This window comes from Dendrobates tinctorius, unplaced genomic scaffold, assembly GCF_039654945.1.
Source record: "Dendrobates tinctorius isolate UK_male_01 unplaced genomic scaffold, ASM3965494v1 ptg000078l, whole genome shotgun sequence".
Lineage (NCBI taxonomy): Eukaryota > Metazoa > Chordata > Amphibia > Anura > Dendrobatidae > Dendrobates > Dendrobates tinctorius.
The window spans coordinates 2,349,253-2,367,853 of record NW_027361746.1 but is presented as its reverse complement, the minus strand read 5'-3'; the positions used below and the strand labels follow the sequence as shown (position 1 = coordinate 2,367,853).

The 18,601-nt window shown below is 46.6% G+C and overlaps 1 protein-coding gene across 1 annotated transcript in view; it reads right to left on the bottom strand.

The window, feature by feature from the left end:
• LOC141096678 (molybdopterin synthase catalytic subunit-like) overlaps positions 1-18,601 on the bottom strand; it is a 56,274-nt gene that overhangs the window by 19,757 nt on the left and 17,916 nt on the right. Inside the window, exons 3-4 of the mRNA XM_073583394.1 lie at positions 18,207-18,332; positions 12,063-12,216 (exon numbers count right to left, since the gene is read on the bottom strand). Coding sequence (XP_073439495.1) covers positions 12,063-12,216; positions 18,207-18,332 — 280 coding nt within the window. The remainder of the gene's footprint in view (positions 1-12,062; positions 12,217-18,206; positions 18,333-18,601) is intronic.

Below are 18,601 nucleotides of genomic sequence, written 5' to 3'. Positions count from 1 at the left end.
TCTCATGATTATTTGATCCTCCCAGATTCGGAGATATGGGTCTCGGATAGATAGTGCCTGTATCTCACTTATCCGTTTCGCGGTGGTGATCGCCACTAAGAATGCTACCTTCATGGTTCGATGTGAGATGGGCATCTCCTGGCTCTGGATAAAGGGATCTAAGCAAAGGGACCGCAGGACAAGACTAAGATCCCATGGGGGGACTGACCTCCTGATTGTGGGATGTAGCCTCTGAATTGCCCTGATGAATCTTATTACCCAGGGATGGGAGGCCAAGGGGTAATCAAGAAAGGCGCTTAATGCCGAGATCTGGACCTTCAGCGTGCTAGGCCTAAGTCCTTTATTAAAGCCTGCCTGAAGGAAATCTAGTATCTTTGGGATGTCTGGTTTTCCTTCCGCTGAGCTGGGCCTGCCACAATCTAGACAGAATCTTATCCAAATTTTGTGGTATATCGCAGAAGTTACAGGTTTTCTGCTGGCCTGAATAGTCTGACAGGCCTTGAGCCCTCAGGATCTGCCGTTCAGGACCCAGGCAGACAGGTGAAGTCTTCCTGGATCTTGGTGAAGAACCAGCCCCTGGTGAATGATGTCTTCCCACTGTGGCAGCAGAAGAGGTCGATCTTCTGCCATAATCCCCAGGAGTGGAAACCAGCTCCTTTTCGGCCAATAAGGTGCTATCAGCAGCACTCTTGCCTGATCCTCCTGAATCTTCCTGAGGATGGCTGGAATGAGAGCTTTCGGGGGAAATGCGTATGACAGAGTCTTCCCCCACTTCTGGCTTAGGGCGTCTACCCCCTCTGGATTGTCCAGCGGATTCAGAGAGAAAAACCTGTACGTCTTGGTATTCTTTCTGGTTGCGAAGAGGTCTATCTGCGGTCTTCCCCAGCGCTGGCATAAGTTCTGGAAGATCTCTGTGTTCAGCTCCCACTCCGTGGGACAGATCTTCTGCCTGCTTAAATAATCTGCCACTGTAATTTGTGATCCTTCGAGATGGACGGCTGTTACTGACAGAACCGTATTTTCTGCCCAGGAAATAAAATCTTTTTTGCCAGGTCCTGGAGTACCCAATGCCTTGTTCCTCCTTGATGCTGTAGGAAGGATACCGCTGTCACATTGACCGATAGAATCTTGACGTGTTGGTTATTTAGTCGGTCCTGATTTCTTCTTAGGGCCTCCCATGTGGCGTAAAGTTCCATGTAGTTGGAGGAAGTGGACCGCATGTTTGCCGGCCATTCACCCTGAAGAATCCTGCCTTCTAGATGAGCCCCCCAGCCCCATTTGCTGGCATCTGTAGTGATTATGACACATGGGGAGGTGATCCAGGGGACACCTTTCCTTAGGTTTTGTCGCTGCATCCACCACACCAGGGATCTTTTTACTGCTGGAGACAAGGCCATTTTCTTGTCTAGGGAGGTCTGGTGATGATCCCAGGCGGCAAGTACTTCTTTTTGAAGGGTTCTCGCATGGAACTGTGCCCATCGGACACAAGGGATGCAGGATGTCATGAGGCCCAGAGCGCGCATTGCTACGCTGATGGAAACACGGCCTTTTTGAAGTTCCTTCATGCTGTCCCGTATCTTTGTCTGTTTTTCTGGTGGTAAGAAAGAAGTTCTGCTTCTAGAGTCCAGTAGTACTCCCAAAAATTTTTTTCTTCTTTCTGGTGCTAGGTCTGATTTTTCTTTGTTTATGATCCAGCCCAGGAACTCTAGAACCTCTATTGTCTTCTCCTTGTGTCGCCGCAGTTCCTCTGTTGATCTCGCCACCAGGAGGAAGAAGTCTAGGTATGGAATGATGATTATTCCCTGATTTCTTAGGAACGCCACCAGTTCCGCAATTAGCTTCGTAAAGACTCGAGGCGCCGAGGCCAGAACAAACGGAAGACACTGAAATTGAAAGTGGCAGGTCCGATTCTGAAGTCTTGCTGCAAACCTCAGGAATCTCTGTGACATTGGGTGAATTGGTACCTGATAGTAGGCACTTTTCAGGTCCAGGGTACACATCAGGACATCCTTGTCTATCAGATGGACTGTGGATCTGACTGACTCCATTCGGAATTTTTTGTACGTGACCCAGGAATTTAAGGGTTTCAGATTTATAATGGTTCGGGATTCTCCGGATGGCAAATAGGGACGAATAGTGGCCTGCCCCAATTTCTGCCCGGGGAACTGGAATTATCACACCTGAGTTTGCCAGTTCTGTCACGTCGACCCACATCTGGGAGTCGTTTTTTATTCTGCAGGGAGAAATGGACCTTTCGGGGGGAGGGGATGAAAATTCTATTTGGTAACCCTCTGCTATTGTTCTCAGTTCCCACTGATTTTTTGTGATCTGAGACCACTGGGAACTGAATTCTCTGAGTCGACCCCCTATGTTGGTATAGTCATGTTCTTCTGGATCTAGTACGAGATCCAGAAGGGTGGGCTCTAGATCTTCCAGCTCTAGAGTGGGTGCTACCGTAGGAACTCCTCTGAGAGCTCCCCTGGTATCTATAGTACTGCTGTCTTCTATATCCCCCGGGTCTACGAAAGGGCTGGTCCCTAGGTTTCTTTTCCTCTGGGAACCCTTTCTTTACATCAGATGCTTTTTCTAATATATCATCTAATGCTGGGCCAAAGACTTAACCCAGAGAAGGGAAGGGCACAGAGCTTGTTTTTAGAGGCTTCGTCACCCGTCCATGTCTTTAACCAGATGGCTCTGCGTGCCGAATTTGACAAAGAGCCATTCCGGGCAGAAATTCTAACAGATTCTGCCGATGCATCAGCTAGGAAGACTGTGGCTGATTTCATGATTGGAAGTGAATCTATAATTTCCTCCCTTGGGGTTTTATTAGTTAAGTGTTCCTCTAACTGCCCCAACCATAAACACATAGACCTTGCTACCGAAGTAGCTGCTATGTTTGTTTTAATTAAGGCTGCTGATGTTTCCCAGGCCCGCCTTAGTAGGTTATCCGCCTTCCTATCCATGGGGTCCCTCAGACTAGACGTGTCCTCAAAGGGGATCGTTGTTTTCTTGGCCACTTTTGCCACAGGGACATAGAATCATAGAATCGTAGAGTTGGAAGGGACCTCCTGGGCCATCTGGTCCAACCCCCTGCTCAAAGCAGGATTCGCTAAATCATTCCAGTCAGATGTCTGTCCAGCCTCTGTTTGAAGACTTCCATTGAAGGAGAACTCACCACTTCTCGTGGCAGATTGTTCCACTCATTGATCACTCTAACAGTCAAAAAGTTTTATCTAATATCTAATCTGTGTCTCCTCCCATTCAGTTTCATCCCATTGCTTCTAGTCTTTCCTTGTGCAAATGAGAATAAAGTTGATCCTTCTACAATGTGACAGCCCTTTAGATATTTGTAGACAGCTATTAAGTCTCCTCTCAGTCTTCTCTTTTGCAAACTAAACAATCCCAAATCCTGCAACCTTTCCTCATAAGACAGGGTTTGCAGACCGGTCACCATTCTGGTTGCTCTTTTCTGAACTTGCTCCAGTTTGTTGATGTCTTTTTTAAAATGTGGTGCCCAAAACTGGACACAATAATCCAGATGAGGTCTGACCAAAGAGGAGTAGAGGGAAATAATGACTTCACGTGATCTAGACTGTATGCTTCTGTTAATACATCCTAGAATTGCATTTGCCAATTTGGCTGCTGCATCACATTGTTGACTCATATTCAGTCTGTGATCTATTAGTATACCCAAGTCTTTTTCACATGTGCTGTTGCTTAGGCCTATTCCTCCCATTCTGTATATGCTTTTTTCATTTTTATTGCCCAGATGTAGTACTTTGCATTTTTCCCTGTTAAAAAACATTTTGTTAGTTGCTGCCCACTTCTCCATCAATTTTGGGAACTAGCTCCCATTCTTTAATGTCCTCGGGGTCGAAGGGGAGAAGTCTCTTAAAGTCCCGAGATATCATGAGACGCTTTTCTGACTCCTCCCATTCCTTCAGGATCATAGCTCGCACATGGTCGTTCACTGGGAATAATACTTTCCTCTGCGCCCTAAGGCCCCCCGAACATCATGTCCTCTCTGGACTGAGGCTTCTGGACCTCCTCAATCTGCATTGTGTCTCTGACCGCCTGCACTAGATTGTCTGTATCATCCGAGGAAAAGAGGTATCTTTTCCCATACTCCGGTTCGCTAGTGCCCAGCTCGCCTTCTTCCTGATCCGACTCCGAGGAGTAGGAACCTTCCTCTGAACTAGGCTCCATCTCCTGTCTGGTTCGCTTAGCACTGGGGCCTGGACTGGCTGGGGCTGGCACAGGGTGGCCATGGAAGCCTGGACCTCCTCTCGAATCAGCGATCTCATCTCCGATAGGAGGGACGGCTGTTCGCCCTTCATTACTTTGGCCGTACAGGTGTCACACAGCAACTTCTTGTGCTTGCTGGGGAGCTTAACCCTGCATATGGGACACTTATTGGGCTTCCCTGGGTCTTTCTCCGCCTACTTGGTCGTGGGAGTGGGCGCTGTCGGTTGTGCCTTTTCCTGCATAGTGCAAGAGAGGGACAGTCAAGCTCTGATCTGGGCAGTCCGGGTCTCGGTCGGTTGGTCTGCGCTATGCGCACTTACCCCGTCAGGGTCGATTCTGCCCTGGTTCTCCATCCTTGCTGTGAGCCTCTGTGAGGTCAGGACAGGCGGGTGCTGCCTGTCTCGCTGATGCCACGCTCTGCTCCTTCAGAGCACCTGCCGGCAGCTGGTATTTCCGGCGCTCTGACGTCACCGGAAGTGTGTCGCGGTCTCTCTGCACGCGACTTCCAGTCCCTGCGCTGCTGCCGGCGTCGGAGCTGAGAGCCTCCGCTGCGGGAGGAAGCAGCTCTACCCAGGGGGCTCGTCCCTCCCCTGGTCTCTGTGGCTGAGGGACCCCCACCCAGGAGGGTTTCAGCACCAGGGCCGCTTCAGAGGAGGAAGGATTGGCAGGGCCGCCCGATCCCCCTGGACCCCTCCGGTAAGCCGACTCCTCTTGTGCGTCTCACCGTGCAGGGACAGGAAGAAACACTGAGGGAATGGGGGTGGAGACTGTTTTTAACCTCTTGTGTGCTTGCTCTTCCTGTCCCTGCAAGGAGGCGAGGGACGTCCTGGAAAACATACTTATCTAACAACCTTTTATCCTCCACCACCAGGAAGTGAGAGGAATGGAAAAAGTAGGGGGAGAGGGCAGGGAAGGAAAAAGGTTTAAATACAGGCATATTTTAAAAAAAAAGGCAGAGTGCTGAATAAATCCTTCTGGATTTATTTATTTAAGGATTTATTAATTCAGTGCTCTATACATTTTTAATTAAGAAAATGTATTTATAATATGCATACATTTTAGATTTTTTTTCCCCACTTTTTGTTTTTATATTTAGTATAGTGTTATTGCATTTTCATACGCACTATATATTTAACAGATGTTCTTTTAGTAATTTAATCTCTCCTTGTGGCAGAAAAGTGTAAAACAAGATCAGGGTTAGGATGTCACAGTGTGAATATGGTTGTAAACAAAGTACACAGAAAATGGTTACATATATCCAGGCTTAAACTTTTTCCTTCCCTGCCCTCTCCCCCTCTCTTTCCATTCCACTTACTTCCTGGTGGTGGAGGATATATAGTTGGATAAGTATATATTTATTATACACCTGATGAAGGCTGTAAGCAGGCGAAACACATTGTGTAAACTTTGTGTTTTAATAATCTTTTATTTCTAAACAAATGCTCATTGAAGCAATCAAAAAGACACCATTCATGATTTAATCTTGGCAACAGAAGACAGCTCTGATCCTGGTCTCCATTTTATATATATGCCTAATTACCCCTGAACCAGTAAATAAAAAAAATAAGCATATTTCTAAGTATGATGTCCTTAAAAGTTAAAGTATGCATCCCAAAATGTTAGCACGCAAAAACCAAGATTCATAAAAGGGCCATCAATGGAAAAAAAAAAAAAAAAAAAAAAAAAAACGACTCTCAGAAAATAGCAATACAAACCAGTTTTTTTTAGGCTAGTTTCACACTAGCGTTTATTCCATGCAGCGCACGGCGCCACTAAGCCCCGCCCCCTGCCGGCTCCCTGCCCGCCTGATCCGGTCATCGCCACCTACTATCGCACATGGACGCGTGCGATCTGCGCACCCTATCTTTAGCATAGGGTGCGCAGATCGTGCGCTGGCCATGCGCTAGTAGGATTTAAACGTGCGCTGCACACTTTTGAAGGTGCGCCGAGCGCGCCAAAATGCAACATGCTGCGCTCGGCGCACACGGGCGCACCTTCAAAAGTGCGCAGCGCATGCTAAAATCCTACTAGCGCACTGCCAGCGCACTCTATGCTAAAGATAGGGTGCGCAGATCGCATGCGCCCATGTGCGATAGTAGGCGGCGATGACCGGATGGGGCGGGCAGGGAGCTGGCAGGGGGCGGGGCTTAGCAACGAAGGAATACATGGAATGGAATAAACGCTAGTGGGAAACTAGCCTTAGCCACTAAAATAAAGTAAAAAAAAAAAAAAAAATACATTTGGCATCTCTGTATACTACTGACAGACTCATGTTCCAGGTCATTTTGATCACATAATAAACAGGGAAAAAAAAAAGGATTTGTGTTTTTTTTGCACTCTTGTCACTGCACTTGGATTTTCACTTACAGGTTTCCAGTACACTGCATGATAGAATGACTACGGCCTATTCTGCAAAAAAAAAAAAAGGAAAAAAAAAAAAAGCCTTCATACGGCTATGTCAATGGAGGAATAAAAAAGCTATGGCTATGAAAGTCAAGTCAAAGAAATCAAAAGGTGCAAAAAAAAAAAAAAAAAATAGAATTAGACTTAACAGTAATTCGGTTTCTAGGAACCTTCCACGACAGCCACCTTGGAGGTTGTTTCCCCGCCCTAATAGGGTACAGGAACACAAAGAGGTTAAATAACCCTCCCCTTCCTGCTACCTCAGTGTTTTTTCTGAATGTACTAGCATGAGTAGTTACCGCCAGTAGAGCAGGAATCATCAGATATTATATAGGGTGGGAAAATTAGTGCTGTCGTGGAAGGTTCCTAGAAACCGAATTACCGGTAAGTCTAATTCTATTTTCTCTAGTCACCTTCCACGACAGCCACCTTGGAGTCATGCCAACGTTAATTTTTTAGGGAGGGACTACGGCTTGCAAGACGCGTCTGCTGAACGTCAGATCCCTATTGAAATTCAGTCTAGAGTGTCTGGTAAAGGTGTGCACAGAGGACCAGGTGGCCGCTCTGCATATCTGCTCCGAAGACGTACTTCCTCTTGCTGCCCAGGACGTAGCGACTGATCGAGTGGCGTGGGCTTTTAACGATCCGGGAGGAGAGAGATGTCTTGAAGATGCCAGGGAGATGGACTGCTTGATCCAACCTGCTATCGTGTTCTTTGCCGCTTTCTTCCCCTAATTTCTTCCTGAATACTGAAGGAACAGGTTCTGATCGATTCTCCAATCCTTGGTTGCCTCGAGGTAGCGGAGAACTACCCTGCGGACATCCAAGGTATGAAATTTTCATTCCTTCGGATTAGAAGGATTTGGGCAAAATGAGGGCAACACGATATCTTGACTTCTATGAAAGTCTGACACCACTTTGGGCATAAAGGAGGGGTCTAGATGCAGTACTATACTGTCTGAATTGAGTAGGAGGTAAGGTTCCTGTACCGAAAGGGCCTGTAGCTCCCCCACCCGTCTAGCCGATGTGATTGCCACCAGAAACACCGTTTTAAGTGTGAGAACTTTTAATGGGATTTCTGACAGGGGCTCAAACGTGGCCTGTGTTAGGCTATTGAGTACTAAATTAAGATCCCAGGGAGCAACCCAGTTAGGGAGCGAAGGGCGAATTCTGCCTGCCGCTGTCATGAACCGCTTGACCCAGCGGAGTTTGGCTAGGTCTTGGTCAAAAAAAAAGAACTAAGGGCAGATACCTGTACTTTCAACGTACTTGGAGTAAGCCCTACATCTAACCCTTTCTGCAGGAAGTCTAGTATTTGGGCAATATTTGGGTGGGTGGGGTCAGGGGCCCCCGGAAGACACCAGGAGGAAAATTGTTTCCATACTTTGCTGTAAATTGCATTTGTTACCGGCTTTCTAGTTTTTTGACGGGTCCGACCTCATCCGACAACCCTTTGGCCCTCAGAATGTCGGCCTCAATAACCAAGCTGCTAGACATAACTTGGTTGGGTTCGGGTGTAGTAATGGACCCTGAAAAAGGAGGTCAGTCTTCTGGGGTAGAAGCAAGGGACCTTCCTGGGCCATGTCCAACAGACCGCTGCTGTACCAGCTTCGTCCTGGCCACATGGGAGCCACCAGGATTGTCGTGACCCCGTCCGCTCTGATCTTTTGTAACGTTTTTGCCAGCATCGGGATTGGTGGAAAGGCGTAGGCCAGTCTGAAGACCCATGGATGGGCAAATGCATCCGTCCCCTGGGCTCCGTACGTGGGACTGAGGGAGAAATAGGTCACTGCTTTTGCATTATGCGCATTCGCGAACAGGTCGACCTCTGGGTCTCTCCATCTCGAGGCTAGAGCCTGGAAAACCTCTTGGTTTAGACACCATTCTCCTGGATGGACGTCCTTCCTGCTCAGGAAGTCTGCCTGGATGTTTTCCGACCCCTTCAAGTGTACCGCAGAAATGGATAACAGGTGCTTCTCTGCCAGAGGAAGATCCTTGCTGCTATCTTCTTTAGACTGGCGTACCTTGTGCCCCCTTGGTGTCATGTTGTCGGAGCATATCCGAACATGATAGTTCTTGACAAGGGTTGATGCGGCCTTCAGTGACTCTTCCACCACCGTCAACTCCCTTAGGTTCGAAGATCCGTATCTTATGTTCTGGGGCCACTGCCCCAGGAAGTATGAATCCTCGACCACGGCTCCCCAGGCTCTCAGACTGGCATCGGTACATAATGTTCTTAGAGGAAGCTGATCCCAGCTTACTCCTCGCCTCAGGTTTCGGTAGCTCAACCACCACCAGAGGGTCGATTTTACATGTCCTGGAAGTGGAACCCTTTTTGATAGGTTGTTTGGGTACTTCCTCGCATTTATCAGGACGTATGACTGGAGGACTCGCGTATGAGTTTGTGCCCAAGATACCGCCTGAATGCACGCTGTCAAGGAACCCAGGATGGACATGGCGTCCCTCAGCGTCTGTGCCCTTTGGTCTCTGAACCGGATTATTCTCTGCCGAAGATCTTTTTGATGATCTTCGGGAAGAAAGGACGTCCTCTTCTCTGAATCCAAGAGGATCCCCAGGAATTTTTTCCTCGGGGAAGGATAGAGGGCAGACTTCTGGAGATTCGGTATCCACCCTGGGGTTTCGAGTATCTGTAGGGTTCTTGATACGTCCTGGTTCAGCCGGGTTACCGATGGGGCGACGATCAGCAGATCGTCTAGATACAGCACAATGCATATCCCCCTGAAGCCGAATGGAGATGACTGCTTCCTTCATGATCTTCGTGAACACCCTTGGTGCTGGGGATACCCAGAACGGGAGGGCATTGAACTGGAGGTGGCTGATTCCTCGGTCGTGGGAGATCGCGAACCTCAGGAACATCCGGTGGTCTGGATGAATGGGAACGTGATAATACGCGTCCCTTAGATCTATTGTAGCCATCTGCCAGCCTCGTCCAATAAGAGGGATCGCTGATTTCACTGACTCCATCTTAAACCTTCGGTACTTGATGAAGTGGTTCAAGGGCTTTAGGTTTATTATGAGCCTGTGCTTTCCTGAGGGTTTCTTTATCAGGAACAGGCGAGAGTAATATCCTCTGCCCGCCTCTTGTGGAGGTACATACGAGACCACTCCTTCCCGTAGAAGTTCTTCTATCTGAAGCAACAGGACTTTTTGCAGGCTTGGGGACTGTGCCGGGGTAATTCTTAGGGCAAGCGGGGGGGGGGATGCTTGAACTCTAGTTTCAGCCCAAATTGTATAGTGTGCAGGACCCACCAGTTCGAGGTCGTGGCCTGCCATTGGGCAAGAAACTGTGTGAGTCGACCCCCGACCCGGGAGTCACTGCTTCTCCGGGGGCTGCTGCTGCTGGGGCACAAGGATGCTTCTTCCTTTACCCCCTTTCGGGTAGCTCCAATGACCAGTCTTGCCCTGCCCTCTGAATGCCCTCTGAGAGGTCTGTTCTCTTGAGGGACGAAAAAAACGACTTTTGGTGGATTTCTGTTCTGGCAGTGACTTATTCTTGTCAGAAGCCTTCTCAAGGATATCATCCAGGACAGGCCCGAACACGTGGTGCCCCTGGAAGGGGATGGCGCAGAGTTTCGTCTTGGAGGTGATGTCGCCCCCCCACGACTTCAGCCACAAGGCTCTCCTGGCCGAGTTTGAAAGGACTAGGGACCTTGCTGCCACCCGTACAGTTTCTCCTGAAGCATCAGCTAAATAACCTGTTGCCTTCTGGAGGATTGACAGGGAGTCTAAGATTTCCTCTCTTGGGGTACCCCCCAATAGGTGGTCTTCCAACATACGTAGCCAGAAAAACAAAGATCTGGCTACGCAGGAGGAAGCAATATTTGCTTTGAGCAGGTTCGTAGAAGCTTCCCAGGACTTTTCGAGGTGGCTTTCTATTTTGCGATCCATCGGATCCTTCAATTGGGAAGTATCCTCAAAGGGCAAGGACGTTTTCTTAGTGACCTTAGACACTTGGACGTCTATCTTAGGGATCTCCCAAATAGAACTATCACCTTCTAGGGGAAACCGATTTTTTAGCTCAGAAGGCACCGTAAGTGCCTTCTCGGGGGAGGACCACTCCTGAGCTATTAGGTCCTGTATAACCTCATGAACTGGGAAACCCTTTCTACCTCTGGGTTTCAACCCTCCAAACATCTCATCCTGGACTGAGAGCCTGACCTCCTTCTCCTCCAACCCCATGGTATTTCTTACCATGGAGACTAACTCCTCCATATCCTCCGAGGAGAAATAGTATTTTTCTGCCTCATGACTGGAGGCGGACGTGGAGCCCTCATTTTCCCAAATATTCTCCGATCCTGTTTTTTGAGGCAGGGCCCTGAGCCACCGGGGTTTGGGCTGCTATGGAAGTTTGAACCTCCTGCCTAATGAGAGTTTTTATGCTGTCAAACAGGGAGGGTGGCTCGCTATGCAGAATATTCTGCGTACAAGGTTGGCGTAACTTCTTTTTATAGTCAGAAGGAAACCTGGCACCACATATACCACACTTGCGGGGGTTTTTAGGGGCAGAGGCCTTGTCTTCCTGCAAGAAGAAGAAAAGGCTTACTCAGACCTGTGCCACCAATTATTTGACAGGCAAGGGACTGGCCCTGCTACTCACTGTAGGAGGGGGAACGCTGGGCTCCGCAGATGCTGCAGTTGAGGGCTTCTCACCATCCATGTCTGCACACACCACAGACACACTGCGCTTACCTGGAGCTGCTGCACCTTTTTAAGGATGAGGCTGCGTTCGTTTGCTGGGTGCTCCTCCCTCCTGCCCCGTCCCTGGGGAGGATACCGCTCGACCCCCACCACCATTGGATTCATTTCCCGGGTCCCCCGGGTGCCGGCGCGCGTTTCCCCCTCACAGGACACCGGAGGCTGCAAACGGAAGTGCGCGTCACCGCTACTTCCGGTCGATTGCCTGCCCCCTCTGACGCGCGCGGCTCCAATACAGCGCTGGGAGGAAGGAGGAAGCCGGGGAGCTATACAGGACCCCGGCAGGCACCATACCGCCCCGCTTCACCCCGGAGGGCGCGGGAGGGGCGGCATAAGTCCCGAGTCACACCACAGTGGAGACGGGTGCAGCCCATGGAGGAGAGGCGAACCCCTCGACCTCGGCTGCCCAGCTCGGTGAGTACATAGGGGCTCCACTTGCTGGCCATGGCAGCCCCTTGTGACCTCTTCATGCCCCGATAGGGGACAGGAAAAACACTGAGGTAGCAGGAAGGGGAGGGCTATTTAACCTCTTTGTGTTCCTGTCCCCTATTAGGGCAGGGAGACAACCTCCAAGGTGGCTGTCGTGGAAGGTGACTAGAGAAATGCCTGGTCATGAAGAGGTTTAATTAAATCAAGACCCAATGGCAGATGCTTATAAGAAAATGTAAAGTTGTATTAAATAATAAAGTAATATATACCCGAGTCTGTGATATACGGCCATGTGCCGGACAGACGGCCACTTCTGCCTGATCTCACTCAGGATTTTCTTAATTTCCGTTTCTGCCATGGGCACATACGCTTCATACTCGAGGTGCACGACTTTCTTTCCTTCAAAATTGTTCCTTGTCGTCCCTAAAAAGGAAAAAAAAAAAAACGACAAAACACAGATAGAAAATGTACCGTAATACTTCATTCTCATCTGTGACAGGCGGCATCAATAACAAATGCCAATTATTCATTTCCTCAGGATTTACTCTAAGGGTTGATTTAAAGGGACTGTCCAGTATCACAAAAAACATATGAGGTCTACTTGTCATCAGAACCAGCGCCACTCTTACCCATGGGCTGTGTCTGGTACTGTGGCTGATTTTCGATAACGAGAATGGAGCATGCCCTTATATCTAATCATGGACAAACCCTATCTGGGTAATTATTGCATAAATCCTATCAATTCCTACCGCAATTCAAAGTTATATTGATCTCTATAATCTGATCAGCTCCATTGTAATCATTCCATCAGATCCCATGTAGAAGGGTCTCCATAAGATGGCAATGAGGCCAAGTACTGCACCCCGGCCTCACTTGAACAATAGAACAGCTTACAGCACTTTTCCCATTTGTTTATGCCTTTAGTATTACATAAGGGGAAAAAAAAATTGCGATACGCATGATTGGTCACTAACCCATAGTCACTCTAGAGCAGCGGTCACAAACACGCGAACCCCGAGGCTGCTTCATGCGGCCTGCAGGCACTGTAGACCCCGTAACGTTCAAAGGTCCCGGTCGAGGGGTCTGCCGAAGTCAGTGCTTTATTTCAGTTGAATGCGGGTCCTTAGATGCACATTCGTTGAAATGTATTGCCTGCTGAGACAAGCTCTCTGCACATCAATACTAATTCCAGCTGCCAGCCAGAGGCCAACAGCTGACATCGGCATGCCGGGCGCCGCGGCTTATGACATCACTGCCATGCATCGGCATGCCGATGTTAACTGCTGGCCTCTGATTGGCTGGCATTGGTAATGCTGTGCAGAGAGCTTGTCTCTTCGCTGCAATACATTTCAAATGAATGTGCATCTAAGGACCCACATTCAACTGAAATGAAGCGGTGACGTCGGCGGATCCCTGCACCGGGTTGCGATCATCAAGGCGGTCTACAGTGCCTGCGGGCAGCATGTGCAGAAAGGGCACCAAGGGAACAGAGAACAGGCCAGAAGAAATTTTTTTTTTTATGTCTAAGTGAAGAATGTCACAATAAAGGACACTACAACAATATGCAAACCAGAATGGGCCATTACTACAAGATCAAGACGAAGATGAGCACATTATTACACGAAGGGGACAATGATGGGGCATTACTACGAGATAGGGAGATCAGGATTGGGGGACAATACTACAAGATGGGGACCAGAATGTGGCATGACTACAAGATGTTTGCCAGAATTACTACATGGTAATAATTGTAAGACAATATTGCTATATGTGGCCAACTGGAAGAAAAAAAATTGTAAAAATAAAAGCTAAAAATGCTATAAAACTGTTTCAAGGATCCACATTCAATTGAAATAAAGAGCTGACGTTGGTGGACCCATGTACCGGGCCACGATCAGCAAGAGGTTTACAGTGCCTGCGGACTGCATGTGCAGAAAGAACACCGAGGGAACGGCGGACAGGTGAGAAGAATCGTGTTTTTTTTCTCTATTATGTGTGTGTGTATGTGAAGAATAGCACAATAGGTGACATTACTAAAATATGGGGACCAGAATGGGTCACTACCTCAAGATCAAGACAAGAATGGGCACATTACTACAAGGGGACATTACTACAAGGGGACCATAATGGGACATTACTACAAGATGAGGACCAGGATGGGGACATTTCTACAAGATGAGGCGTTACTACAAGATGGGGATCATGATAGGGAACATTACTACAAGAAGGGCAACCAGGAAGTATATATACTAAAATAAACCAAACAGACGCCCCCTGAAGAAGCGACATCCACGCGAAACGCGCGTCAGGAGCAACGACACAATGTCTAACTATATAACTGTTTCATTATATTTACAAGCACATTGGGTACCTAAATGAAATGCATGTTACCAGATCTTAGATCGTCTTAGCAACAAGTGGGTCTAGACAATTTCTCTTTGCTACATTTTTGAACCCAGGATCATATACTAATGAGTTAATTTGTCATTCCATCATGTTTTTATCTGATAAATCATGCAAATAATTGACTTAATTGGTATTTTGTTTTAATATCATTATCCTGACCACAGCCTTCGGCCACTCCTCTCGTTTGCACCTTTATGGATCATAAGCTTTATGTACCCATATATTCAAAAAACTTTTATTAAAATGGTGTTTATTGTAAATGCAAAAAATGCTTTTCTATCTATAAATAAAAGTGCATATTGTTATATTTAGTGACTCAGATCTTCCTTTTATAACAAATAGTGCACATTTGTTGCCACCACATCCATAATGGCCCAAGCCATAAAACCGTACCTTAACGCTCAAGATGAATGCCATTTAAAAAAATAAACTAAACATGGCAACGTTAAAAAAAATGATCAAGAGGCATATAGAAAAAAAAAAATTTGTAAGACTAAAAATGTCACTGTCCTGCAAAGAATGCGGCACCTCATATTAATTTTTTTTTCTATGTGTGGTGCATATACCCAGCCAAGTTTGAGACTCCTGCTCTAGAGGATAACTTCTTGTCGCTGAAGGTCTGACCACTTACACCCCAGTGACCCCGAGAATTTGGCTTGGGTACCAGGCTCAGCAGAACCTGAAATGAATGACGAGATGGTGCTCATGGTCAACCTCTACTCTGTCTATAGGATTGCCAGAGAAAGCAGAGCACAGTGCTCTGAATAGGCCTTAAAAATGAAGAGGTTGTGCAAGCACACGGCTCTCTATAAGGCCGGAGTAACACTAGCGTGAAATACGGACGAGTGCTATGCGAGAAAAAAAAAAAAAATTGCATAGCACTCGTCCCAATGTTAATTTATGGGTCAGCTCGCAGAATCAGTTTTTTCCTCGCGTGTTTTATACGTGCAAAAGAAATCGAAGCATGCTGCGATTGTCAGCGTTTCTCTGCTGAGACTCGTCAATGCAAGTCTATGGAAAAGTTGTACTGATAGTAAAAAGGTGACCATATCTTTAAATGCCGTCAATATCAGATATTGCACAGCCCCGACGTGCGTTTCGCAATCAGAGTTCCTTCGTCAGACGAAGTAACCCCTGACGAAGGAACTCTTATTCCGAAACGCTCATCAGGGCTGTGCAATATCTGATACCGGCGGCATTTAAAGGTATAGTCCCCTTTTTACTATCAGTACAACTTTTCCATTTTTTTGATCCCCATATGATTTGCCAAGTATGGGCTTCCTATATAAGTATATTATGTCCCATTTTTCTTATGCACTTTATCACGATTGTTCTACTTACTAGTTATTAGTAGGGTGGCTTTTTATAGTGAATTTTTTTACTGAATTATGTTTATGTACTTATGGACATTGGCACTTTTCTGTGTATACTATATTATATTATGAATGAAAAATTTTTTTGAACATTGCACTTGCACTTTTATGTAGTCATATGATCTGGTGACTTTTTAATATTTAAATATATTTATACATTGTTGCGCGGTTTATATATTATTTTTTTGGTGTTTCACATTTTTGTGGGATATCTAATACTTTTATGGATTTACTTACATGTTTGGGTCTGCTATTTGTTGATTCCTTTGAGACATACACTCACTGGCCACTTTATTAGGTACACCTGTCCAACTGTGTGTTAAGACTTAATTTCTAATCAGCCAATCACATGGCGGCAACTCAGTGCATTTAGGCATGTAGACATGGTCAAGACAATCTCCTGCAGTTCAAACCGAGCATCAGTATGGGGAAGAAAGGTGATTTGAGTGCCTTTGAACGTGGCATGATTGTTGGTGCCAGAAGGGCTGGTCTGAGAATTTCAGAAACTGCTGATCTACTGGGATTTTCACGCACAACCATCTCTAGGGTTTACAGAGAATGGTCCGAAAAAGAAAAAAAATCCAGTGAGCGGCAGTTCTGTGGCCGGAAATGCCATGTTGATGCCAGAGGTCAGAGGAGAATGGGCAGACTGGTTCGAGCTGATAGAAAGGCAACAGTGACTCAAATTGCCACCCGTTACAACCAAGGTAGGCAGAAGAGCATCTCTGAACGCACAGTGCGTCGAACTTTGAGGCAGATGGGCTACAGCAGCAGAAGACCACACTGGGTACCACTCCTCTCAGCTAAGAACAGGAAACTGAGGCTACAATTTGCACAAGCTCATCGAAATTGGACAGTAGAAGATTGGCAAAACGTTGCCTGGTCTGATGAGTCTCGATTTCTGCTGCGACATTCGGATGGTAGGGTCAGAATTTGGCGTAAACAACATGAAAGCATGGTTGCAACGCCACAGCCTACCTGAGTATTGTTGCTGACCATGTCCATCCCTTTATGACCACAATGTACCCAACATCTGATGGCTACTTTCAGCAGGATAATGCGCCATGTCATAAAGCTCGAATCATCTCAGATTGGTTTCTTGAACATGACAATGAGTTTACTGTACTCAAATGGCCTCCTCAGTCACCAGATCTCAATCCAATAGAGCATCTTTGGGATGTGGTGGAACGGGAGATTCGCATCAGGGATGTGCAGCCGACAAATCTGCGCCAACTGTGTGATGCCATCATGTCAATATGGTCCAAAATCTCTGAGGAATGCTTCCAGCACCTTGTTGAATCTCTGCCACGAAGAAATGAGGCAGTTCTGAAGGCAAAAGGGGGTCCAACCCGTTACTAGCATGGTGTACCTAATAAAGTGGCCAGTGAGTGTATTAATTACCTTGTATGCCTGCTTATTTGTTTCATATATTTATTGTATATTCAGAGATTTTGCTATAAGGCCGGTATTATACAGGCACAGTGTGTTGGGTATTCTCCCATTGCCATTATTTTTATTAGTTATTCTTTATTGTATAATAATAAACAAATTTGGATTATATACTTTGTCTTCCTTTTGGATGTTCTTGGGTTTTTCTGTCTTCTGGGTGGATTTCACCTTTTTTATGAGCACTGGTGTTAGATAAAAATTCATTTATCTGATTTTTTGATTATATTGAAATATTCTATTTTTCATTGGTGCTCAAATATCGGTTAACTATTTTAACCTGTCATTGGGATCCATTATATGTCTATATTGCAAGCCGGGGAGAAAATCTCACCATACAGATGTCACGAGGATGATTAGATGTGAGAAGAATCGCATCCTCGCATTGCACACGGATGACATATGATTCACGAAACATTTGTGTGATTCTCGGCCGTGAAAAACGGAGCGATTTTTATACGTTGTGTGTGACTGCCTAACGTTTCGGAGCTCCTATAAACTACAGTGGAGCGAGCCACAAACACAGAAGTTCACCTGTCTAATTCACATACTACTTTCTCGAACCAAACTGGTTTAGAGACCCCGTTTTCCTGTTGCATGAAGCATCCAGAGAAGTCTACTCTGGGCACCATTAGTACTTGCCATCCCTGCTCCTCAGCTGCCGCCACTACTCTTGCGTGTGTGGCGGCCCACATATTGTTAATCTGTCAGTCAACCATTTTTCTGTCCATAGGGTTGGGGGCCACACTGAACACCGTCGCAGGCCGAATGTCGCCCCGGGCAGCAGGTTGTTCACCCCTGATTTAACATGAATCGATTTTAATTTTTTCTTCTTGCTATGTTACATCCGGAGGGTAGTGAGACCTCACAAATCATTGAAAAACTGTTCAGAACCACACAATTCAGCAAGCAGAAGTCTCCTGGAAGAGCATGTGCACAGAACGGTGTACGGTCCAACCAATATTCCAAGGGTACGTCCACCCATGAACACTTTAGGGAACCTGTCCGCTGATCCCTGCTGGATGACCCATATTCAGGCAGCATGAATCTTCTCCGCTCACCTATACGAGCCTCCCCCTTTGTGTGTGTATAACGCAATAATTCAGGCGGTGTTCAAATCATGCTTACTGATCCTGGGCGGCGTGATTCAGATGACAGGTTCGCTTTAATTTTTTGCCATCTACCTACCTACAAAAATGGACACCGCACCGCAACTGGGCGAAACCACCAACTGCGACACTTCCTCCGCAGAGAGCTTCTCTGTACAGATTCTAATGATGTCTTGAGGCTCCTCAGATTTTTCATCCATAGCAGCTAAAATGGGAAAAGCACAGGTAAATTGTAGTCAAACTCATCAGGCACTTAAACCAGCATTTATAACCTTCAAGAAAAAGAGTGCCAAATCTCATTATAGACATTCTAAATGGTTTCGTACAGAGCAATAACATCCGAGAGAAAAAATGTACACAGAAACCTGCTATGCAAACAAAGACATATGAATTATATTAAAGTAGTACACATAGAAACAAGTAAAAAAAAAGACAAGACTCAAGTGGGAAACCACAGAAAAATGGCACCATAGC